Raw genomic sequence first — 27156 nt, forward strand, 5'->3', positions numbered from 1 at the left:
ATTTGGGCAGTGTGTGGCACGTCTGGGGCATCGCAGGAACAGTAATGAGCGCTGTCATAAAATGACTGAAACTAAGGGATGAAACATGGGTTTCCAAGAGCTTTAATCATTCCAATCATTTTGTCAAGACTGAGGTGCGTCCTGCTTCTCTCCCTGCTGCCGGCTCCGAGGCTCGTCTCTAATTCAAGCCGATTGAAGGAAGTGCTGCTTGATGCTATTTCAGACACACTAAGCAGTGAGACCGCGGCAAGCCTCTCTGGTTGAGACACAGCTGGATGAAATTATGTCAGAGTGTCGTCAAAGAGAAGAAATGGCCAAACTGGAGCCTTAAATCTTAAAGCATTCAGATGACGTGATCTTCACTCGCGCCCACATTACAATGTATGCTCCCTGAGGATGTGTAGAGTGGTGAGAGGGTTGGAAATGTGGCTGTGTCAGACAGGACGACAGGGTGACCTGGTGATTAAAGGCACAAGCTCCCAAAAACAGGTCACCATACCACCAACAATCAAGATTCAAGACTGGTACTTGCTGTGATGCTCAATTTAACACTAGTAAATTATTGTATGTAAAAAGTATCACGCTTCAGACAGGACTTTAAAAAAAAAAAAAAAAGGGATGGTCAAACTTGATATATGGGAGGCCAACAGACAAAACTCTTCAGTTACATATGTTCATATGTTATGTTCATGTGGTAAAAAGAATAATGGAATGGGGCTTTAAAATAACAAGAGACTCAGAGTTCTTAGATTCAGGATTCTTGTGCTGTAGCTGACCCCTTACCTCCACCCCTTCCGTGAGAGGAAACGTGTGTTTTTTTTCTGGAACAAGCAGGTATACCACAGCTTCACCTATCAGGACATTTATCCTTACTGAAGTCACGATGCTACCTGTATCAGATTGACAGTCAGATATTCTTACATTTCTCTATTTTTATCCGAGACAACGCCACATCTTGTTTCAAGCACACCGCTCGGGAGAAATGATATATATATATATATATATATATGTATTTTTTAGAAAAAGAAAGCAATATCTGCAGCTTTGAACATATGATATAAATAAGCAGACTATTTTCGGCGGCCTCCTTCCTCACATCATCCTTTCAGGTGCCCTCAAACAAGAATTACTTGTGAAAGTCAGAGGTACTCTTTGACAGAAGTACAAGGTGCAATGTTCAACGTGCAAGTCGGCAAATGTCAGACGTTTGTTTATGAGAAGAGTAGAGGAACATCAGTGCTCTTTTGCTGCAGTATTTTTGTGCTGGTTCTGAAAGAGCACCGTGGTGCTGTTGGGATCAAATGAAGCCCCTTTTAACATGCATTGTGAATAGCATATTAGTGACACTTTGTGATCACACGCACCTGAGATGCAAAAGACATGAGAGCGCTTGACGTTCTTGCCAACTTTTTTTTTTCCCCCCCCTCAAGTGGATTTTCTACATGAGGAGTCATTTCAAGTGTTTATCCCAGAACAAATCACACAGTCTGAATTGTGTTGTATTGTCTGGAATAAGTGTGTAATTTCAAAGTCTGCCACAGCACCACTGCTATCTGTCTTCACAAATGACCTTCTCAGCTGTAGTACATCTTATGTGGTCAGTGAAGCTGTAATCACAAGTAACTATGACAGACAACATCTTTTAATTGGCCCCATAGGTAATTAGTGGTCATGTCAGCTGTAAACTTTGCAACATGATGTAAGGTTTAATACCGACAAGCTTGTTTACATACCATCAATTACAAGCTGAGAATAAGAATCCGTGACTTCTCCCTGTTACTGTGGTCTTCACGTTAATCACTGATCATCCCAGATCAAAGGACGAGACAGACATTTGTTCAAATTACCACTGAGTCTTCAGCACTAGGACAGCGAGATATACGTGGGCGTGCTAAGAACGGCGTAACATCACTCTCTTACACATAACTTGATGCACCTGCACACTGTCAAATGCACTTTCTGTAGATAACGTTTTTCCTTCAGGAAAATATGTAAATGCATGCAAAAAATATAAATATATGTGCAAAAACCACAACCGGAGATCTCACATTTCATCTGCCTGAGGTTTAAGTATCAAATTCTGCCTCTGAACTTTAGGTCTATCAGCAGATGAACACATGGGAAAAAGAGGATTTTGAATCTGCCTCTCACAGTATAGGCAAGCCAGGAAATAGCTGACATTTCAAGTGCTGTGTTCAGTGTGAATGCGACAGTAAACATGGGAAGCTAAACACTTGCCAAGCACAGAAAGAAATATCCGTAAAAAGCTGTTTTTTTCTTTTCCAGCGCACTTTAAACCTGCTTGGTATTATTTTCATTGCTGCCTGAATGCTGTTGTCATCATGTCCTTGGGCACTGAATCCACAATCCAGCCTCTAATATACACTACAGTTGACCAGCTGGCCGCAAGATTGTTAAACTCACTTTTTTGGCCAAACAAGACTGCGCTTCACTCTAATCCGCCTGGACCTTGTGTGTGCTCCTTGGCCTGAAAACTGGGTATGTTATCATTTCTCCTCAGACCGCTGACTAGCTCTGCCATCCAATTGGAGCAGGATCCCTAGGCTCTACAGTGCTCCAAGTAATGCTGCTAATGAGAGCGAGGAGGCTTGGTAGCAGGGATCAATGTTCTGAGCTGTGAGTCGGAGAACCAGCTGCCCCAGGCCTGACCGGCTGCTGCCCTGCATGGGCCACAGCCCTGCTGACACCAGCACTGCTGAGACTTTTGTGGGTGACACTGGGTCTATGGGTGTAGATGTGTCTATAATCACCTGTTATCTCTCTCACATCAGCACCTGAGCCACTGATACTGTGTACCACTGTAGAACTGCTACAGCGGATTTCATATACTTTCTCAAGTAACACTGGTGTCATTAGTCTTGCTACAATTGTGTTTACACAACAAAACAATGTAGTTATTCAATCTATATATGTTGTGTAATTATCAATTCTTGTAGTCTAAGTGTAATTATAGTAAATGAGGGTTTTTTTTGAAGGTTTACATCATTGCATACCAAGATACGCTTATTGTAACAAGACAACAGCCTCATCAGCGTAATTCTAATTTTATATGTCTTCCTGTATTGTTACTGGTGTTACTGTGTTTAACGCCATGTCCTATAGTAAATGCAGATAGACGATGAGTGATGTTTTGTTCACATTAGTTGACACAGTGATTCGAAGAATGAATTAGTCATCAAACTAAGAGTTTGTGGCAAAAGCCCCTTCTCTTCCTTTGCTGTGTCAGTTAGGACACTAAGAGCTGGTCTGTGCTCTGTCAGAACTAGTTTGTAAGACATGCTGTTCGAGCACGATGGACATCAAAAGAGTTTATCCCTGATCTAAACGGCCTCATTCAAAGGTAGAGTGAAAAATCGACCATCATAGAGAGAGGGGAGACATGATGTCGTTTAAAAATGGGGACAACAGGGCACATTTTCAGTCACTCCATGAAGACATTCATAGCGTTGAACTCAGTTATTCGCATGAAAAGTGCCACAAATAGCTGTGTGAGAAATAATTTTTTTTAAAAAAGCTAGAGAGAGAAGTTCAGCTTTTGGCTTCTCCCTCACGTCTGCGCAGCTGCCCAATCATGGCGTGAAGTGGGTGTGAATGAAAGTTACAGAGCCTCCTTATCTGACGTCGGAAAGGTGCGGTGGGAGGGGGTTTCTGAAGCTATTCGACCATCCGACAAGCTGCTTGGACAGAGTATAAAGCCGGCTTAATCCTCAAACAGCCCTCGATTTAAAGGCCAGAGCTTGCAAAGCATGGTGAATACACAATACAACATCTAAAAAAGGAATAGTTGAAATAGGTAAAATGGTTTCCTTTAACTAAAAAAAGAAAACTCGGTTTCAGTTAGATGAATAAAGACATGTTTGTTTCTACTCAAAATACATATGTGAATTATCAATTTCACGTCTCTAAGTGGAGTCAAGGTTATTTTCCTCTGTGAAGAAGAGCTTACAATCTACTCTGTAATGGATTCTACTGTCGATGATCACTCAAGTCTTGATTTATTGATTTTAAATAAAGCAAAGCCTGCAAGCAGCTCCATTCTGACTCTGGACTCACATGACTCACATATATCCAGCTCACCCTTTTTCTGATGTCAGTGTACTTAAGCCGTCAGTGCTCTGCTCACTCTTTTGATGCCATGGCTGCTGCCACACTGCTCAAAGAAAGCTACCACTGCCACTGCTGTTGTTCATGACGCATTTCAAAAGCCTCACCTCCACCCCAGCATCCACCTATAGGCTTTGAGATTACCTTCCCCTATAGGGGAGTCATTTATGTCCCCACTCCTCACTGTCCTCAGCTTGTTTTTCTTGCCAGTTAGCTTACAGTTAACATCTGGATAGTAAGAGCATTTGGAGCAAATAAACACAAGAGCCGTCCAATTTGCACAACAGACACAAGGTGAAAATTAGCATCGCTTTCAGTCTGAACCCACCTTTCCATTCACATAGTGATCCATTCCATGAAGGTTGGGTGACTGAAATATTAATAATTTTTGGTCATAACATGATTAGAGAAAAAACAAAACTCCTTACAAATAATAAAATACAGTTGTTACTGCAGAGGTTGCCAACCTTTTAAAATGAAGCAACTGCCAGCTCATGTCAAAGGTGACATATTTCACTTAATTTGAACATTTTTCAAAGCCTGGAGAGAAAAACAAATCCCTGTTTTAATAAGAAAAAAGCTAAGAGAAACATCACAAAAATAAATGTTCACAGCTGTAATATATTTTGACTCATGTCCTAATGGGATTGTTATGACCTCCTTTCTAAAACACTTCAAAGCTGCAAGAAAGCATGCTTAGCAACATTAGCTTAGCCTAGCTTTGTGAGAAGTTGCCTCATGGTTGTTTGCAAGCATGTCTTCAAAAATCCATAATGCATTAAATATGAAAACTTCATCAGCTCATTTCTATAGAACCCAAAGAGTTCACAAAGAAAAAAAAAACATGGAAACAGTGGAATAAATACTGCTGATACAATTTAGTAGTTATAGTTGCATCATTTGCTGTCCTGAGTATTTTGCACGAAACAAACAAGTGAGTTCGAACGCGGTTTCAAACCATAAACAAACAATTTTGTCACGCCACAATGTAAAAACAGCCACTTGCATCTGGGCCAATTTCAGAATGGATTAAGGATCTTCAAGTGCCTCTCAAAAACAGATTGTGATTTCACTGTGTAACGCTGCTGAGTCATCGAGCAGTTCAAGCAGCTCATACAAGTGGGTGGGTGAACGCTGCATGAGTGGACTCTCACATGGAAATGAGGGAGAACAAGAGAGTGAAGCTCGAAACAGCGCAGAGTGATAATTGGGCTGTCAGATCACCTTTGTTCAAAACATTTGTCTAATTGTGTAATATGTTGTGCTTGAACATTTCGTGACTGCTCTGGTCAGACGTGTTACTCATCACAGCGCAGAGATCATTAGGCAAATTACCAGAGTGGATAACAGATCTGGATACACTGAATCTAATCAGCTTAAAAGTGACAAATAGTTTTCCAGCCACATACATACAATGTAGTGTAGTTTAGTCATGTTTAGATCAGAAACATTTATTAGCTATTATAGCTTGAATTTAATACAAAACACAATTGATAAATACACATCACATGTAATCTGTATTATGAAAACCTAAATCTGCAAATACAGACGATCAAAAATTGGAATAGTTGTGTACGTTTAATGTCTTTTAGCAAACTCTGTCTCAAAGCTTGGAAATGAAGGCATGTTAAACAATTTAATCATCTACACTCATTTCTCTTTTTGATTACAATTACATACACTATGCTTTAATGGTTTCCTGTAGAGATTGAATGAATGTGTAATGTCAAAGTGCTCAGTCACAGTGACAAACCTACAGGGAGTTACTCTAAGCTCTGTGTTGCTTTCAAGTATCTATGTAAGTTTTGGAAAGTGTTGTTTATCTGTGGAGATTTTGTGGTATTATTTGAGACTCTGTGCACTGCATTATGGGTCTGGCTTACAATCATTTGTTGTGTCTTGTAAACTGATGTGTGATGAGCATATTAATGTGCATGGCGCAAAAAAAAACAAACTTCATGATCATCACCATTATAATCAATTACTGTGCCTCAGAACAAATTTTTTCCCATGAATTTGTGAAATAATTATGATGTTGATTCAGAATAATTAAGGTTGAAAGGGAATTAGCACATAGCTACCAAAACCAGAGCAGCAATAACAAGTACTTTCTGCAGTATCAGGATCTGAGCCAGCTGTCTACATAAATAAACCCACTTTTATCTGCATAGGTTGAAAATGTCATTGTTTGTTTATGTTTTTCTCCAGTCAGCTGTCCTTGATTTATATCTGGCAGAAGTTTTAAGGGATGAAAGCTATAGATGGAATTCAGACGTCAGTTCACATGAAACAATAATCTAAAAAGTGTCCTTCAGTGTAGTAAACAGCCATGTTAGTTGACATTTCCCAACCATTGATTCCCATCATTGGTTCAACCTTTCGGAGGGCTTTGGTCTGACCTACACGGGCTCCACGGAGAGGCACAATGCCACCGAGACTCGCACAAAGCGACCTCCTATCGATCAGCCCGCGCCTAAAAATAAAGCCAGGCCCCGGCAGTGACAGAGAGGAAAGCAAAAGGCCTGTGTCTGCTAATCAATGGTGACCTAGAATTTTGTGTCCCGAATCAATACATCATGCTTTTCTCCCATGATCTAATGATCTCTAGGATGTGTCTGTCTCTGACACTCTCGAGGAGAGCAGAGACAAAATGTCAGGTGGAAAATTAGTGTCATTTTTGATTGTAGTTTTGCTCTGTCTGGAGGTAAATTGCTTAGTGTTTTGCAATTAAACCCAAATATAAATGGGTGAAGAATTACATGTCATGTAAGAGCTTTAGGGATATATTAGCATCCTCTCTGAACTTTGTAGAAATTTGCAAACAGACGTGACCTTTTCAGGAAAAGTAAAATTTAATAGACACTGAGTCACATCCTACAGTTGCTAACTGGTCATTCTATCACCTATTCTTTCTTTACCTGCTCTTCAGTAAATCTCCTTTTATATTCCCTCTCACTTTTCATTTTTCCCAATTTCTCCCCAGCTTCCTCTCTCTCTCGCTCTCCTCCTCTATCTCTTTCTCTCTCCTTGCACCTCGCAGCAGGAGCCCTGCTTGCTCAAGGCTATGCGCTATCTCCCCATATTTCTCTCTGGTGAATATTTTATCTGGTCTTTCAAGTATCATTTTCATACAGAAAGAGTGCCTGTGTCCCGCAGTGGTTTTACCCGCACTCTTCTTTGTGAAACATCTCTGTTTCACACAAGGTGACAATCTGTTTGCACATTTCAGGGGGGCTTTTGATCAGAGAATGCAGATCAGGATTATGAATTTTTATCAACAGGAGCTCATGAAAAAGTCATGAAGCCAAACTGTGGTCATTTGGCATCAAGCCACAGATGACAAGCTTAGATTTAAATGCTGTTCATATTTACCGTGGCCTTTGTGACCTTACAGATAGACTACTATGGGAAAACTCATTAATTCCTCCCCTGTGTCTGTCTTTCTCCTTCCGCCTCCCTCCTTTCCTGTTTCTCTCTGCGTCATTGCCCAGAGTGACAGTAATTTAAGCTGTCAGACATTTCAAGGCCCAAAATTCTCGACTTAGTGACTCACATTTAGGATCAGCGGATCCCACTTGTTTGCATTTGGCCAATTTATATCCTAAGGCTGCGTTTCCTGAATGCATGATGGTAATAGTCCAATTCATTTTTCACAGATAGAAAAGGGGTGAAATGGAAAAAGAGAGATGGAGAAATATGCTAACGTCAGTGATTATAGAATAATGGGTAAAGGGAAAAGAAGGGGGACAAAATCTCAAGAGCAATCTATAGTGTATTCATAGAGTTATATTTAAATCAATATATGTGTTTATTCATAAATGTTTTATTCATCGGGCACATTCTCTACGGAAGAGAGAATAAGCAATAACTTGCATTCGCCATGCTTCGGCCCACGCATTAATTCAGTTTGACACTATCCTGTGCATGAGTGTGTGTGTGTGTGTGTGTGTGTGTGTGCTTGAATACATGTTCACGTCCATCCCACCATGAATACATGCTGGGACTGACGTGTGTCAGTGCTGAATGAGAGTAAACGTCACATAGTCCCAGCTTCTGATCCACCATAAAAGCTCACTGGGATCACGCAGCGCTTCCCAGAACTTTCAGCCAACAGTAAACTAGGATTACCCATCAAGCTTTAAGTTACACCTCACTGGTATGACCTCTAAAGTATAAGCAAAAGAGACAAGAAGAGAAAGAGAGAGTCAAAACAGAGACGGCAGCAGTGATGGTGACAGCAACAGAGAGCTAAGCCATAAATCATTTCACTCCAAGAACTGATAAATCACCCATTCAGTGTTCTGTGGAGAGGCTAGCCAAGACACCAGATCTGGGTTGGGATTCAGCAGAGACCAAATCTGGGTTAGCGAGTGATTTAAAACTGCTGAAATCACTGGAAATGGGCCTTTGATAGAAGCACATGTTCAGCACCTGGAAAATGGGATGCACACACACTGACTTGCCATAAACCGAAGAGTGCTTCCAATATTTGTCCTAAAATTTGTACTTTGGGTTCATTTACTAAGAACAGCAGCGTGATACTTTGTGACTGAGGACTTATATTTTCATTCTCCCCTGTGTTTTGTTGACAGTTGTTGGGTCCTGTATCCAGGACGTTTCATTCAACATGAAAACGCTTTTAATGTAATAACAACAAGGAAAGTCAGTATATAAATCCTATAAAACCTATTGTACACACCCTATAAATCAAATTTTATCTTTATCAGATACTGCCATCAATAAAGTATCAAAAGTTTAAGTACTCACTGTGCACAGTAGTTTTACCTACTTTGCATACTGTTGAAAGATTTAATTTATAATAATGTAAGTAAGAAAGAGCAACTGTCACCTGCTGCTTCTTTTTCTAAATAAATCTCAATTTTCTGATAGTAAGTAATTTAATACATGACAGGATTCACTTTGTCAGTGTATTTCCTGAAATGAATTAACTCCTAATTATTTCTACATTTACTGTACATATACAGGAGTCATCCTGTCATGTGGCCATCACACTTATGTCATGTCACGTGAAAGGAGGTCTTCAGTCACATCCTATTATGCAGTACGTGATAACCGCTGAGGCTGTGAAAACCATCAGCAGAGGCTCTGCATGAACACACAAAGATTACAGCTGATATCTGCTAAAACCTGCTGCTTGACTTGACATAAATCCAATCTCTAGGTAGTTCTGTAACTATGAGCGCACACTGAAGTCATCAAGCCACCCGGCGGGACGGGCAGCCCACGCCTGATGTTCCCTGGACACAGTGTGGAAACGGGCTGACCGGTGATGACAGATGGGCGCCGAGATACCAGAGCCCTGCGTGGCAGTCACTTTCCCCCCACAGACAGCGTGTGGTGACAGCAATGAGCCACCCATAAAGGAGGGGGGAGGGGAAGGAGAAGAGGGACATTTCAAAAGAAAGATGGGTAGGCGATACAGTGCTAGGCAACAAGCTTATGATTCACCCTGGGGTATCAGTCACGTACGTCAGACAGACAGAGGCTGTGGATGAGAGACCCTGCCAGAGGAGGGGCATATCATAACATGAGAACTCCAAAGTGGTGCCAGTTGCAAGTTTGACCCCGTTTAACCATCTTTTGATACTAATCAAGTCTGACCCGATGTCGCCAACTACATCACTGTAAAGCTTCTTCTGTCAGAGACTGCACTGCTCAAAAATCAGAGGTGGCAAGGTCATCAAATCTTTCACTGGAAGCTGTTACCCATAGGTGCTGAGCACCCGCAGGGAAATCTTACTGGGAGGAGACCGTATTTTAAGAATAGCGACATTGTCAAATGAAGATAAATAGAGGAATGGATACTATGTCAAAGCAGAGGTGTGAGCTAAACCAGTCTCCATCCCCGTATTTATCTTTTTTAGTGTCATCCAACAGTCCCCCATGGGGTTTGGCCTCTCCTTCACAGTGATTCACAGCATGTCATTTTGCATTTGCACATATTCATATATATATATATATAGCTTTATGTATGCCTAATTTGAAACAGGGCAAGGACCTTTGTTGCATTTCATTCCACGTCTTTCTCTCCCCTCAGTTATTACCATGTCTGTACTGTAGATTCCTCCAAATAAAGAAAGAAATAAATTTGATACCTAGGCCAACGTATACATTGTTCTTAAATTAGTACAGGATTAACATCATGAGTGAACATCTGTATGGTGAACCACTGTACAACAAAAAACTGAATGTTTACCATGGTTGGACGTATTCACCACAGCCCTAAACAAACTACATTTGTATTCTTACACACTGAAATCAACAGTATAAACTATGTAGTATTTGTCTAGATGGTATATATTTCAGACTTTGGGATGAAACTGCAGGTTTCTTGCCATTTTAGTTTGTAATTTGAATTTAATTTCAACAATCCAGTCACACAATAAAACACAGATAAGGGAGGATTCTGCAAAACCTCAGAAAATTTCAGACAGTTTGTTAAATAAATGATTTCCCCTATTTCCATGTACGGCAACTACACTATGAATAACTTATAGCAGAGGTTAGACAGCCAAAACTGCTCACTTAAGGGTTGGAAGGGATCATTAACATGAGGTTTTTACTTAAAACCTTCATCTGCAAAGCAAAGACTAACTAATAATTTAGCTGAAGATTCAGTATTTCCCTCCAAAATCAATTTAAATCATTGTCTCACAAAATGGAATTTCTCGATTAAACAGCTCTCCTGTGCTTGTGACTGAACTTATTTTGGTCCATCTCTGTCATCCTTGCAGTCTCGGACTAATCAGCAAAGCATATTACTCTCTGTGCAATGAGTTGCTGATAAATTTAAGTGAATAAAAATTATCAAAAGACACAACTTTGTGAACTCTTCCCCTGTAGCTGCCTAAAAGACATTATAATGCAAAAATAAATATAGAAAGTTGTCAGGCCATGTATGAATGTAAAATTAGATATGTACGTTATTCATTTTAGACTGAGCGTGGACATCTTTTCAGTGCTTTTGGTGTTTAATAAAAGTGTCCACTGGTTCTGAAGAAATATGCTTTAAGATGAACGAGGAGAAAAAAAAAAAAAAAAGACACGCAGTGCATTCTAACTCTGCTATTGCGGCTTTTCATATTCCAGACTGTCAGCATATTCACAGTCCTAACTCTATCAGTGTGTTTTATTGCTACAAAAGCAAGAGCAGATCTGTGATAGCTCATCATTACATCCCCTTGAATGATTTCACAGCTCATAGATTCATTTGGTCCAGTGAATAATGTCACAGTATGTGCAGCAGTGCCAATAAAATTCCTGCTGAGGCACACAAACCGACATTAGTGAAGCAGACAAAGTGGATACAGACGTCACACTATAGCAGTATCTCATGTGAGTGTTTGTGTTTATGTGAGACAAAAACCGATATGAAGGGAGAGTGAAGTATCCTGCTATGATCACAGATGTGTCATGGCACGACTGTGGCCAATGAGGCATTATTCATATAACAAGCTAACATGGAGGCCTTGTGATCATGTGCTGTTGAGGATTGCTGTGAGAGAGCAGGGCGTACGGCGGCGGTGGCGGTTAGAGAGAGAGAGAGAGAGCTTGTTAGCCAAGACAACAACACCTCATTATCACTGGCTGAGACCACAGCCCAGACACTCCAGTATTTGACACTGGGGAAGCAGTCATCATCATGTTTATCTCTCACAGGCATACTGATGTCTGAATTTCTGAATTCAGAGCAGCAGACGCTTTGGGAGGGAGATCTCTCCACTTTGTGTTTGACTAAAATCTGGGCAGTTTACCAGGGCTGCTGCTTCAAGTCTTTCCATCATCAACATTTCCTCGGATTCTGACAGGACACCGTCTAAAACCAGACAAAAGCTTTAGTAGCTGGTATCTCTTTGACAGCTGAGTTATGAGTAGCAGTTTTTCAGCTCATGGAGCTGTGCAAAGACAATTTAAGAATCTCTACATCACTGTATTTCTTGAAGTCAGATGCACACTGACTAAGCTTCTGTTCAAAATGCAGAATGTTCAAGCCAGCAAATGTCATGAAAAGCTCCATATTCCAGAGGGAATAATTAATATTTCAATATTAACAATGAATTCCACAACTGAGAAAAGGGACACTCGAAGCGAGGAACCCACAGAGAATAATCACCTGGGTGTGCTGTTTCTCACGGCTCTTAGTATTTTGGCATCTTTGAGCTCATTGTTTTGGTTTTCTGGCTCACAACTTTACCATTTTGGTTCAGTCTCCCTGCCATCATAGCATCAAATCTGGCCACAGCAGACAGCTGTTTTCAGCAAAAAAGGCTCTAAAAAAGAAAAATCCACTCTACATTACCAGCTCCAGCACCAAACAGCAGACAGACAAAGTTAGCAACTATCATGGTGGAGCATTCAGCAGAAAAAGAACTAGATACTCAAGAGCAAAACAAAGATATAAGGAGAGTGAGCATTGGACCTACGTTCATCCGGCGGCCAGAATGAATGATAATGTGGCTCTGTATCTCTGGGATGTGCAAATAGGAATCAGTTCACGGACAAATTTGCCACATGATTTTGCCAGATTTGCCACAAAGGTGATAATGTGTGTTCTGTGTTCAGAGCTTGTTTCTGAAAAATCTGTTATGCCAGTTTCAAATAAAATGCGCTACTATCATTTTGCAGTTGTGGCAAACCTGTAAGTCCCACACTGTGCTGCAGGTGCACTGGATTAAAGATGCATGATTTTGCTCTTAATACAAAGTTGTTGTTTTTTTTTTTTTGGGTAAATAAATAAATGACACCTCTGTCTTTTAGCCAAAGAAATTTAAAAGGAATTCTTCAGTAATTAGTTGGTTGACAGACTCCCGAGTTTTGGGAGAGATACTATTTTACAACAAGGTTTTCTACACTTTAAATTATGTTTGCTTCAACTCCTTTCATTGCTTACATACCAACTTAATCTTCTTATTTCATGTATTCTTAACTTCAGTCACCTGAATTGACACTGTTATCACAAGCCAGTCAGCTTCAGTTTCTCCTTTATTTGCTTTTCAAGGTAAAATCATTAGCCTCCAGCAACCACACTGACTATTTTCTTTAGAAAATGGTCTAGTTTGTATTAATGTTTTTATTCATGTTGATTAATGATTTACAGCTCAGTGAATGCATTTATAAAACATGCCTGATTAAGCAAAATATGTCTTTGGTTGGTGTGCACGCTCACTTTGCCTCTAATGAGGATGAATCCATCTCAATTTAACTGCCTACTATAGAAGCATTAGGTCCAAGCAGTATTTACTGACAAGCTTCAGAAACAGCAAAGTAGACGCAGCAAGTTTACTTAGAAGGTGATGTGGACAAACCTGCTATGGGGCAAACTGCAAATGCATTTCTATTATTCATTTTAAGAGATTTTTACTGATTCATGAAGAAGAAAAAGGATTTTTCAACTCTTATTAAATTCATTTGTAAAGATGTGTAAACTCCATTGTTGGCCGGGAATGAAACAGGGTGGCGTAAAGCTGTTGTGTTGCTCGAACCTGCAGTACTAAAGTCATTCCGCTGAAGGTTATCACTATAAAATGAGTCACCTAGCTGCCTGAAGTGCCTTCTGTCATGGGGTGAGAATAAACACTGGATTATTTAAATATGTGTTCCTCTACTTTAAAATGGGATCAGAAAGTGTCAGTGCAACCATTTAATCTCTGATCCTCTTGAGATTCAGACTGAAATTTTAACAACTGTTTATTCACACGCAAGACGATGGTGTCTCTCCTGCGTGCTAATGGGCGAAGAATAACAACTTTTCAGATTCATTGTGATATCAGACAGCGTTGACAGAGGCAAAAGTGACGGACGGAGGGAATACATTATGAGGGGAAAGAGCAGGTCTGTGTGTATGCACATGTACCTGTCTGCTCATGCGCATCATGAGTGAGTTTGGGCCAATTTAACTACAATTTCTGATAAGCGCTCTGGAAGTTAAAGAAGACAAGGCTGTTTGAGCATAGGCAGGAGGAAAGAGTTTGTGTCAGTCGTGGGATATTACGTTTTAAAAAACTGGGGGTTTGAACAGCAGTATAAAGTGGACATGTCATCTACCATAAACTGAAAAGCAGTATCAGTTTTCTTTGTGCCACTTTCATTTTAGGAAGTCTGAAATTGTATTTATTGGTTATGGGTTTGGTATGTAACATAAAATTTGATTCTGCACCTTCCGCTTTCCATCCACAGTGGCAGCCTCACTGAATCATCAACCCATCTAACATAGCAAACCTTTTCCTGTTGTAACCTAGCTTCAGTCCTGCTCTTTGTTTGGTTTAGGGAGGTTTACTCTACGAGAGCATAAAAGCCGCAATTTGTGTGGCTTTGGTTAGTGAACACACAGACCTAAGCTCTTGCACTTTTCTCTACAGGTTTGAAGTCTGTTAGATTAAGAAATCTGAGCAACTATGTTCATGCATCACTGATTAATTTGGGGGTTTGGGAAACTTGAGGAACTTTGGGTTTGCCCAGTATTGGTGTTCTGTGTGGATCACCATGACTATTAAGTAATTTTCTGCATATGAATTACGAAATTAAATTGTTAACTGTTTTTTTTTTCTCCTTGATACAGACTGTGCTGTAAAAAGTCAGCTGGATACGGATTTTCTATGCGTCTCACACAGTTTTATATTCTATTCATTAGCTTAAACTAGCTAGCTACAGCTGCTAAAATGAGCTTAGTCCACACACTCCGCAGTGGCCTGGTGGTGATGTGAGGCTGTTTTCATTTACTTCTGTGTGAAATCAAAAACCCATTGTTTCAGAAATTACTACAAATTTCGAGTGGTGAATCTGTCAGTGTTGTCATGGTAACCTGAATTCTGTTGCCATGCTAGAATGAAAGGCTTGACAGGCGTAGCAACAGTAACTAAGGGCAGTAGGGCTTAGCGAACGGTCAATTATTTGAGAAGCTTGGAGCCTAAACTGTGTAAAACTATTTTCTTCCTCCCAAAATGGGGTGTTTTGGAAAGGAAAGCTCTACTTGCAGGTCAGCTAGCTGCTATTAACTCAGATTGTTTTTTTTCAAAGGTCATTAATAAGCATCCTGTCATATTAGTATGATGCATTGCACTGAATCTTGCCAGCTGATTTCCATGAGAAGTAGCTGCATGGTTTAAAGCTCAAACCAAATACAAGAAAAAAAACAACAAAAAAAACAGAACAAATAGCCCTTGTGTCCCCCTAGTTCCATTTGATGGAGCGGGGTGAGGATATCAGAACAAAAATATGTCATTTACAAAGAAAGATAAATGGATAAAGCAACGAAGCACGAGCAACAGCATTCATCATTTTGAAGATTGTCCTCTTAATTGTATTACGCTTTATTCCACATAACACAGAGATGTGTGCCTCAGCAGTCCCAGGCTCTGCATTTTGTTTTATGTCTTTCTCCGCATGATGAATAAAATATCAGGATAAAGTGCAGACTCCAAGAATACGCAAGTTGTTACAGATGTAAAAGTGATGCTTTATCGCTCTGTTAAAATACCACACATTGAGTCGTCTAAAAAAACTGTGACGGACTCAAATAATATGATTACTGCCATTAAAGTAAATGTGGTTACTATGTGGTTATGAGTCAAAGTACGACAATCATGTAAATCTGGAATATTTTTGGCGTCAAAATAATAAGATTTTAGAAAGGAACCCTTGATAACTGCCCCTATCTTTGATCACTGCTGATATCACATGTGCACGTTTTAAAGTAAGGACAGTTGGCATCTGTTTCTCTGTCTGTCTCCTGCTGCTGTCAGGACAAGTTGATTGATACAAACTGGTGCAGCAGAGGACTTTGTAACAGGCAATGCTGCCTGCCTGCTCCCCGTTCTTTGCTCATGACAAATACAGCCTCTAAGTGGCTGTGGCAGGCTGTGATCCTGCAGGACCCTTCATGTTATGTATGAGCGTTAAATTTTTTTCATTAACTCCAGGTGCGCCATCCCATCTTTTCCCACCTCTGTTATCGTGGACCAGAGCTGAGCAGCACAGCCGACACTGAGCAGCACTTTCACTTTCCGCTCTGTTTAAACCAAGTTCAGATAGGTGGAAAAGCATGACAGACAATCTCTGCCCTATATGCAGCTACACCACATGGGCATGCACATCATACAGAGAGAGACACATAGAGCCGGAGAAACAGAAGACAACCCAGTTTTTGAAAAAAAAAAAAAAAAAAACAGGGCCGAGGGCCAGTTCCAAATCTGCCTCTGGCTGTCCTTGACGAACCTCCAGGCTAGATCCTCCTGGGTGGTCTAAGCAGCGTGGAGCTCTGAGAAGATTTATCTGGATGGTTGACAACTTCTGCACCACTAATCCAGGCTGCGCGCGTCCCCAAAGAGAGCACATGTCACTGCCTTAAAAGCAATGCTGGTTGACAATGACATTGTGAGGTTGTTTTTATCTGGTATTCACTTTGTTCTGGAGCAGTTTTGAGGAAGTTTTAAGGAAGTGCAGTTTTGAGTTTATACTTTTGTTTGCTGAGTTGGTGATTGTCCTGTTTAAGCTTAGTAGGCCCACTGTATGTTTATTTGGATTCCCATGAGCTGGTGTGTCTCATATTAAAAATTAAAGTAGTAATTAATAATATTAAATTGTTTGTTTTTAAAGCCCTGCAAGGGCTGCTTTTTAAATGCACTCTCTGATTTGACATGTACAGTATAATAAAACAATCAATATCTGTATCAATAGTTGGAAAAAGTTGGGTTTTTGTACAAAATATATATGAGCTCTTCGCCAGGGTTCAGCAGAAATGAAGCTCCTTTAGCTATCATCTGGGATCTCCCTGTATAAAGAATTTAAAAGTGGCCGTTTCACTCGGCTCTGTGCCATCTTCATAGGGGAAAAAAAGAATTCATAAAGTGGTTCATTAGCATCATTCTATCTGTAGTCAATGAATCACCCCTGGGTGACACTACTACAGGTAAGAGGTAATGCAACAGGGTGAAAACCCAGCTAATTAGCTCTGACCAGGACATGATTCGCATTACAAAATGTAGAACATCTGTTAGGCCTGACACTAAACACAAAAAAGGACAACCGCTCCAATTGGAACAAACTCCTTTTCTGTTGACTGGCAACTTCTGTCCGAACCTGTCTGTCTTGCAGTGGAAACAGACAGCAGATGCTGAAAACAGGAAAATGGCATTTAGTTGTCTCTGTGAATGTCTTAGAGTTGTCTCTTTTCATTAAAATTTCAAAACAATTAAAAGCGAATGCACGTCAGCAACATGAGGTATTCGTTGCATTTCGAATATGAAAGGAATCAGTTCACAGAAAGTAACTGATGCTATTAATCCCGGTACTAATTCATTTCACTAAGGCTTCTCATGTTAGATGTGTGTATCCATGTCACATAGCCACTTGCACTTGTGACCATTACACTCATGCATTTGCAACTGATCATTTTAAGCTACTTAGTGTTTTTCCATTTACCCCTCTAATATTTTACCAACAGTGGGCAATATTAAAGGCACTTTTCAGCCAAATGCAATAACAATAATTCAGTGCAACAACCAGGTAAAAGCCCTGTGCATTATTACAGCCCAGAAGGTTTCTATCAGAAGCGTTAACAGAAAGCCCAGAGGAGTTACATTTGGTTGTTGTGGTCCTTACAAACTGTAATAGTCCTCAATCCTGATTAATGCTTGTTTTTAAATGTGTTCCTAAGCCATCTACTATTAACGAGAATGTATTTTAAGAGATTAGTTTGCACCTCTGGGTCATTTTAAACCAAATAACTGCTCACAATTATGTTTTCCTAATTATGATTATTTCATGATTACATTACAGGGCTCCCTTGTCGTAGCAAACACAACATGGTCTCCAGGCTGTTGAGGGAGAGAGGTGACAGTGTCACCAAAAGCAATTAAAAAGCTATCAGAGGGAGCTGAAAAGAAAACATTTCCTATTAGATTGCAAAGTTAACCACTGGCCTGAGCCAAATGTGGCCACAGGAGCACTAAGATGTTATTACTCTCTGCAGGCGCTGTGTTGTTATTCCTCCGTGGTGTTGGATGCTAAAGTGGGCTCAGTAATGACCACTAACAGCACTTTGCACTGCTGTTCCAAAAAAGAGCGCATCAGGAGCGGTCGTCTCTTCTTGACTTGTCATTGTTCACACAAAATCTCAGAGGCATCTGGCAAATTTTAAATGCATTATTTTCCACTGGTGATGGGTGGTGGGAATCAGCGGTGTGTGCAGCGATGGGTGGGGGCAAGGGTGGGATTGTCCCTCTTAGGAATCTGTAATCCCGCAGTTATGCCTACTCAAAATAAAAGTCTTTGTTGTTCTTGGCACAGTAACACGTCTCCTGCTTTTTTTTTTTTTTTTAAAGTTGAAGTAATTGTTAGGTTCTTTGATGGTTGTTGTAAAGTTTTGCGCAGTCAAACACACCTTCTGTTAGGTTCGAGTCGGCGCGCTACACAACAGATGGTCAAGTTAACACAAATGATGCCTGTCATCTGATTTTTTTACTAATCATACTAATTTTGCGGTAAATCATGAGTCTGCCGTATGTGCAGCCACTATATTCATTCTTTCAGCCTTTAGTGCAACGATAACAGTTGTCAGATGAATCGTCATGACATTTTGGAAAATATAATTATTTGCTTTCTTGCTCTCATATCTGTCAATTAAATGTGAAGCTAGAGTCTCTAGGGTAGAGAAACACTTAGCCTAGCTTATCTTAGCATACAGACTGGAAACAGCTAGCCTGGTTCTTCCTGAAGGTAGTAAAATTCACCTACCAGCATCTCTAAAGCTCACTAACACACATTATATCTTGTTTGCTGATTCCACACAAAAAGTTAAGTGAAAAGACGTTTGAAGTTTGCTTTACTTGAGGAAATCATTGCACTAACACTGACACATACAACACTGAAGTTGCTATAAAAGATAAAAGGATAATAGACATAAAATGAGCAATAAATATTATACAACACTGTGGCTCCAAACCTATTAAATCTATCATTAAACCTAAAACATAAGTCAAATACAAACATTCAGCTACAGGTATTTTAACAGGACTCAGCACTCACAGCAGTGAATTTAAGATCTCTACAAGAAAATAAATCGATCCAGTTTTAAGTTAAGTAAAAAAATATAAATAAATAAAATAAGGGTTTGTTTGCCTCCACAACAAACCAGTGTAGAAATTTTGCAGTTTGTGCTCCAGAACTATGGAAACGATTTAAAACATTGTTTTTCTATCAGGTTTTCACAGACACACACACACACACACACACACACACACACACACACACACACACACACACACACATATATATATATATATATATATATATCACTGTATGATGTATGATGTACTCTATGTAAACAGACAGCCCTCTCCTCTGAGTTTGTAGCTCCACCCAAAATGTTTTAGACAGGCCCCTGAAAGGATTACAGGGCAAAAGCTCTTAACTTAAATAAATCCCACTTTCTTCACAGAATATAGCACTTAGCTCATGCCCCAGTAGTACTGCCTGAGATATCCGGTTTTTAAGGGTTAAAGAGATTCAGAGACGGTTCCCACAAGCCCCTCCAACTCCGCAGTTTGCTGCCTGAGCTGGAAAAAGTGCTCACATTAACAGTGTGTGTGCACATCAGTGTTCATATGTAAGTGTGCATTTAAGTGTTGTGACTGTACCATCATTAAAACCCAGCTGGCTACAGTCACCGTGAGGGGGCTTGGAAGTAAGCTCCGGACCCAGCAGGCGAGTCACGTAACGACCCTGAACATCTGTGTGACAGGATCAGATTAAACACAATCTACAAAAGCTGTGACACACACACATATATACACATACTGCAAACACTCATCCGTGTGTTGATGAACCTGTTGTGTTCCTTAACTGTGAAAGCTGATTTTTATGCTCTTTGGATAATCAGGTTGGAGGCTGGAAATTGCCCGTGGCAACCGTGGGAGTGACGGCATCAGCGGCTGCGCTCATGCACATTGCATCTCCTAAAGAAACGGTTGTGTCTCAGGTACTGTAAGTCACCCTGACCACCCTGAGGGGACAGGTCCCTTCAGTAAATGATCACGACCTAGGCAACATCATTTGTCAGCTGCTGTGTGGCAGCGGCTCCTTGGCGGTGATAAGCAGAAACACTCCACCGGGAAATGCTTACAGTGCACTTAGAGGTGACAGGGATAATATGGGCCATGGACTTGTTATTCTCAACAGAGCTGTGCATCATTTGCGAGCTCCAGCTATAAATAAAGATTTGTCACAATCCAAGATACGGACTGTGGATGAGGTGCCTGAGCTGCAATTGTTTTATGATTTGTAATTGACTGTTTGAAAAACCTCTCCACCAACTGTCCAGTCACAGCTTAGCTTTGGATTTCTCCACATGTGGAGAAATAATTTTGAACAACAGCTTGAAACACTGAAAAGTTAGTGAAATGTAGCAAAAAGTTTTTTCCACTTTTACAATAACTAAGTTTTACTATGTACGATAGTATTTGTTATTTTTCAGAAATGGGTATTTTTTTACTTGAATGAGTTGCTGTATCTTCTTTTCCACTGGCAGTTACTATTCTCTACAGGAGCATGTGAGCGTGCTGTGTGTGTGCTTTTGATGATTTTTGATGCAGGAGAAGTTGTAACAGCTTTCATGGGCAGCAGACATCTTCGCACAAAGTCATTTTCACACAGCCCTGAAGAAAAGCTTTCCAAAATGTCAGGCCGTTCAGAGGAAAACAACGGCAACAAGCACCATCTATCGACTGACAAGTTGACAAGCGGCTATTAAACCCAGTTGAACTGTTGATGTGAAGTCACAGCACTAAAAATAGTCAGACAGGGCTATGAGAAATGATCTAACTGGAAATGATGGAAACAAATACAAAAAAATACAAAAGAGCCATTTACTGATAGGATGTGATATCTTTAAAGGGTAAATGTTTCAACAAATTGTGTAATTAGATAATGAGTCAACAAATTAACTCAAGCAGCTGCAGCCATCTATCAGAATGCAAAAAAAAAAAAAGAGAAAAACACCAGAACACCAGAAAACACTGCATTTCTAACCAGATCTGGAAAACTAATCAGCCATTTCTTATCTTGCCAAGTGACACAAAATGAGCTCTGAACACTCCTGAAACACAAGTTCAAAGCATTAACTGAAACAGCCATCTTGCTCTTTACCTTGACCCTACACGCAACCCTAAACCATTTAACACCTCCCATGTGAGTCAGAGATGAGATTACTGTCTTGCCTTAATTTGCCATTTCAACATAAGACAGTCTTCAGAACCAGCAGCAAAGTGTAATTGCCTTTGTCTGGTGCACAAGATTGTTGGTTCTCTGAAAGAAAAGAGACAGCAGGCCTCCTTCATTTGCCACGCGATGAAACTCATTCTCAGAATACATAGCGAGGTAATTGAGCGATGAATTGCTTTTTGCATCAGCACCACTCAATGATACTGATTCTGATGTAGTAATATATTATCTCCCCCTTTGTGGCAATTTATCCCCAAAATGACATCCAATGGAAAATGAACATCTCCTCCTTTATCAAACCTGAAAACAACCAATCAAACTTCCCGACAGCTATTTTTTTTTTTCATCTCTCAAACTGTGTTAGGGTCAGGCTTCAGGAAGTGTGCTGTGACGTTGTGTGTCTTCATTATGTAAAGTCACATTTCCGAGTTTGACTTGTGAGCGCTGTCATTCCCTAAAGAGAGGAAATAAATGAGTTTCACATCAAGTAAAGCAATCAGCCACGGTTAAACCTAGATCTCCAAAAATCTGACGATATCTGCCATAATTGAGGAGACACCTCTGCCTAAAATTACACTGGTGGAAAAGAAAAGCACATTTATGCAAGCGATAATTAGAGATAGATGGAGAAATTGAAAAACGGAAAACAGGCAGATCATTTAAAAGAGATGAAAAAAACAGAAAGGGAAATGTGGCCTACATTAGACGTGACAAAAGATAGCAGTGAACAAGAAAAAAAGAGGACAATCTTTATTTCAATCTTCCAAACTTGTAATAAAGTGTGACACTCTCAATTCAAACCCAAAGAGGAAGTTTGGAAGAGAATGGTAGGCAACTACAAAGACCAGAAGGCAAGACGAGGGCATGGTTTCCTTTAGTGCAGTTTCACAGTAATAATACAGATGACCTCTGTATCTTAAAAACAACAGGTGTGCTTAGGTTGAGGTGCCTAAGTCAATCAAGTTATAAGATAAACTGAGCTGCAAAAACAAATCCTAAAGCCACCTCATTACTCAGCTACACTTCTTAAAAAGGTTACAGAACAGGGGTAAGGATCAGGGATTAGCTTTACTCAATAACAGGATAAACAAATCAAAACATTCATTGCCCTTTGAAAATATCTTAATTCAAGGTCCGCTTCGCAGTTTGATCAGTTTTCTGATACTCGAGATGTTGAAAGCACCGGGGGAAAAAAAAAAAAGCTAAGACGTGGACCTTGAGTTTAGAATACTCTGTTAAACTACTGCTCCCGAGGTCAAGAATGAACTTGATAGTTTCCTTGAGAGAACTCTTTTACTTTTACTCAATTCAAACTTAAACTTCCTTTGGAGCTCTGTACATTAAATATGTGTGAATGTTTTGAATGACAATGTAAAACCAATACAGAGCAAAAAATAAATGCCTTTGCTACGTCTTTAAAGGAATGGTTCAACATTCATGGAATTACCGTTTGGCTTTCTTGCTGAGTCACATTAGGAGATCGATGCCACTCTCATGTTTGTACAATAAATATGAAACTGAAGCCAGCAGACAGTTAACTTAATAAGCATAAACACTGGAAACATGGGGAAAAATCTGGCCTGGCTCTGTTCAAAGTTCAAAAATACACCTACATTAACACTAATTAACATGTTATATCTTGTTTGTTTAATCTGTACAAAAAAAACTAGCAAAGAAAAATAACATGTTGTGATTTTACAGGGCTTTTGTGCCCAACTATTTATTTGCCATGCGCAGAAACTTCCTGGAGTCTTGTGGACACTTCAGCTTTTGAGCGGATTAAATAAAAGAGATTGAACATGTAAATTAGAGCTTTAAAACAGGTTTAGGGGCTGATTTTGTTACCCGTTACAGGGGCAAGGCAGCTCCTTTCTCCTGTTTCCAGTCTTTATGCTAAGCTAAGCAAATTGGCTGCTGGCACTGGATTCTTATTTGCTGCACAGACATGACAGTGGTGTTAACTATCTCATATCTAATTCTCAGCAAGACAGTGGATAAGTGTATTTCCCAGAATGTTTTAACTACTGCTTAACTTCTTAGTTTGAGCGACAGGGTCCAAATGTGGAACCACAATGGTTATTGATTGATTTTTATAGTGTTTGTGGTTTGACTGTGCTCTTCTAACTGGTTTAAAGCGGGCGGGACTGTATTAGAAAAAAAACAAAAAAAAACAAAACAAAGAGATGTCAGGTATTTCCATGCACCAATCAAGAGTCAAATCTGACTACAGCTGTTTGGAAACTGGCTTTTGTTGCCGAGAATGTAAATGTGAGAATCAAACTTAAAATCACACCCTGAGTTTTTGAGTGTTGTGTTATTTTTTTTTCTCCTTTACTCACAAATGTTTCATTTTATACAGCAGACACTAAAGGTGATGAAACATGTCACCAGGTGCTTTAACTTGCCATTGCTGCCACTGCGGCACCACTGGATCCCAAATCCAACAAGATGCACTCTACTGTGCATTTTTCATAAAAACGGCATCAGACTCGGTGCAGACTCGATATTAGGAACGCTTTTTTTCATGTAACAGGCGCCCTGGTGAATTCAGGAAATAACCCTTACTTGATTTCAGCTATTACATACACTTTAGTCACAAGGGTATGAGAATAGGACAGGAAAAGATTTCTAAGCCTTTAGCCAACTGACAATTGTGGACTGTAACAAAAAAGGGGCAAATCTCAGTAGTAGGAAGAAAGTCCTAATATTTTATACGCTTAGTGTATGTCTCAGTGCATCAGGATGTAAACTTCAACCTGCCAACTAAATTCAACAAAAAACCAGTGATGGAGGACAGATTGAAATATGGAAACAGACAGAGCCAGTCTATCTGAGGAATATGAGTTGTTAAGAGCCACGGGAGCCACTGATGCATGTTATAGGAGTCTGCTATATAGGTATATAACCCAGTTATACTAAGAATTTTAAGCAGGTTGGTTATGTTGGGTTGAAATGGGTTAAAAAAATGTGCATTTGCCATATTTCTGGTATCAGACATACTGATACCAATTACCATTCTAGCTTTGTTCATCAACTGTCTACATAAATGGACACTAACAGGTGGCGGGCATGAGAAATAAGCTGAAATGCATGACTGTCTCGGCACTTTGCATCCCTACAAAAAGAAGAAGAAATGTTTTCAGGCAGTAAGAGACATTAGGGAAAAAAAGCACAAATCATTTATGGCAGATTTTCCCTCTTGGGCACTTCCAATGCTTTCTACACATATCAATCACTATACATGACAAGCCTACAGTTTGGGTTGGGGGGTAGAGGCATACAAAATGTTGCAGTGTTTTTAAGTTCTATTCAATTTGAAGGCAAGATTTATCTGTTTTTACTACTGAAGGATAATATAGCAAACTAGACTATAAAAAAACAACAGGAGAGACTGGGACATGGCATTAAAAAGAAGATATAATAAGGGCAATGGAGTGGTTTCAAAACAACGATCTAACAATGTCAGAGAAAGGGTCACACATCACATGGACTAGACCAGTGGTTGGTTGAATTATAATAAATAAGTGGTATGTTTGGTTCACAGCCATCCCTTCTTCCCTTCGACTCTGGCTCACCACTTCAGTGTCAACCTTCAAGTCCCTTCTCAAAACACACTGGCTCAGACAGGCATTTTTATGTTCACAAGCAACTGTCTGCCTTTAGCTTCTGCCGTTTCTTTATGATTTTACTTTATATTTATATTTAATGTGCCCTAATGTTTTGATCCTATGTCCGTTTCAATGCTTCTATCCTGTGTTTTATTTGTTATGATCTTTTGATAGTTCATTGCTCTGTGAAGCACTTTGTTATCATGTGTTTACGCTCCGTCATTAAAAAGGCTGTTAGCTTTAAACATGATTCAATGGCCTCACCGAGCATCTGACCTTACACACTGACACGCAGAACTCAAAGATAGGAGAACAGTCTGCGCTAGAGGGGTTTCGTTGGGAAGTGAGATGAAAAACAAAGAGGCTGAACAGTAATACATTGATATGTCTCTGAGTTTCATTTCACTGCATTTGACTAGGCCTATCATCCTCTATCTGGCGGGAGCCCCTGTGTTAATCTGTTTTCTTCTCCTCGGGATCCTTCTCTCCAACATCCTCTTCCTCGTTCTCCCCTTCATCTGGGCCCTCCAGCTCAGCGCCGCGTTGCCTCTCCTCCTCTTCTTCCTCCTCTTCATCAGTCAGGCCCTCCCTCTTGAGCGCGTCTATGTCATCCGAACCGTCATCCGACTCAGCTGTGCAGATGCCATAGCACATCAGGCTAATTACACCCAGCGGTAGGCCAAACAGGAAGCAGCCCAGCAGTGGAGAGCTGCGAAACACTGACTGATGTTGGAAAGGAGACAACAAAAGATGAAAGGAAGACCAAAAAGGGGGGGGGGGGGGGGGGGGGGGGGGGGGAGGGAGGGAGAGTATGGTGACAAAAGTAAAGTTTGACAGAGAAGAGGAAAATAAAGAAATAATGGGAAAACGAGACAGCAAGAAATGACAGAGGTGAGAACAAAATACAAGCTTCTTTCACAATTCAGTATTTTGCTGAAGAAATTTAAGTTTGCTTACTTTAACCACTACAAGAACATGATCTCTACTATGTCACAGTGCTCCTGATGTAAATTTACATATCCAGTTAAAAGTAATTCCATCTCCAAACATTAAAATCACCCAAAAGCTTGTTTTATTCCAGCCTGAGATGACTGACCGGGCAAAGCCAGCAGCTTCCCACCGGGGCCCCCACACCTCCCTGCTGGAATCACCGTGTGCTTATTTGATAAACTGCAAATCTGCTTGGTAGTACACGCAACTCAAGTGCATACAGTGACGTGACAAGGGTAAGAAAGCAGTTCAACATTTCAAGCCTAAACGGTAACTTAACACCAGACCGAAGTGAGCTGTGTTACAGCTGTAACCACACCCAACAGTGACGTAACGGTGTACTGACACACCCTGGAGTACGTACCTGTCTATCACTAGCTACATCTTCAGCTTCGTTAGCGATTCGAAGACAAGGTCTGGCGTCTTGATAGCGGACGGCAAAGTTTCGCAGCAAAAATCAAATTCATTGCAAATAAATCGACGCAGTCGGGGGATCCGCTCAGGGAGGTGAAATTAAAATAAAACAAAGGTTTTCGACTTTGCACTGAGAATCCAAAATGGAGGAAGCTACCGTAGTAAAGCCATGTAGCCGTGCACACTGTAAATGATGAGTACTCACAAGGAATAGGATGCATACACTGCACTCACTGAGAAGTGAGGAAATGGGAGGTAAATAAGGCCCCACAGCTCTAATGAGTCAACCCGACCCTGATCTTGTTTCTTAAGTTCACACATTAAACAACAAAACACACGAATAATTTATCAGTATAACAGAGCAGTGTCTGACGGTTTAAATAAATAAATAAATAAAGTGTTACATCTTTCTCAACAGTCAGTGTTTACTGTAGTAAAGAGAGTCCCATTAGCTATTAGGTAGAGTGAATTCAAAATCCTGTTTAGAAAGCAGATCAAAAAATATCTGCGTGAAAATCGTGGACAGGCTTTTATGTTTTTAGCGGAGATACTCTTTCTTTATCCATTCATATATTCATTCATTTGCATTATGCCATTAAGCTCAGCGAGTGTGTTTCGACGGCAGGTCACAAATCATTTGCAGAAACATGGGCGGGCTGGAACATTTTAGTATTAATTAAATTTATGTCATGTAATTGTAGAAAGTCTGTATTATGCTATAGTGTTTGTGTTCTCTCTTGTACAGTGCTGTCTTGTTTGTTTTTCTTTTGTTTTGCACTGT

General features: G+C 40.2%; 1 protein-coding gene across 6 annotated transcripts in view; it reads right to left on the reverse strand.

Moving 5' to 3' along the window:
• Positions 1-27156, reverse strand: part of LOC121200337 (protein disulfide-isomerase TMX3-like) — a 195233-nt gene that overhangs the window by 141985 nt on the left and 26092 nt on the right. The window contains exon 16 of one of the 6 annotated variants that reach the window (XM_041065576.1): positions 23629-25694. The exons of the other annotated variants lie outside the window; for them this stretch is intronic. Within the exon in view, the coding sequence (XP_040921510.1) occupies positions 25425-25694 (270 nt within the window). The 3' untranslated portion in view covers positions 23629-25424. Of the gene's footprint in view, positions 1-23628; positions 25695-27156 lie in introns of those variants that run through there. 6 annotated transcript variants of the gene reach the window in all.

The sequence above is a fragment of the Toxotes jaculatrix genome, chromosome 20 (genome assembly GCF_017976425.1).
Source record: "Toxotes jaculatrix isolate fToxJac2 chromosome 20, fToxJac2.pri, whole genome shotgun sequence".
Classification (NCBI taxonomy): domain Eukaryota; kingdom Metazoa; phylum Chordata; class Actinopteri; family Toxotidae; genus Toxotes; species Toxotes jaculatrix.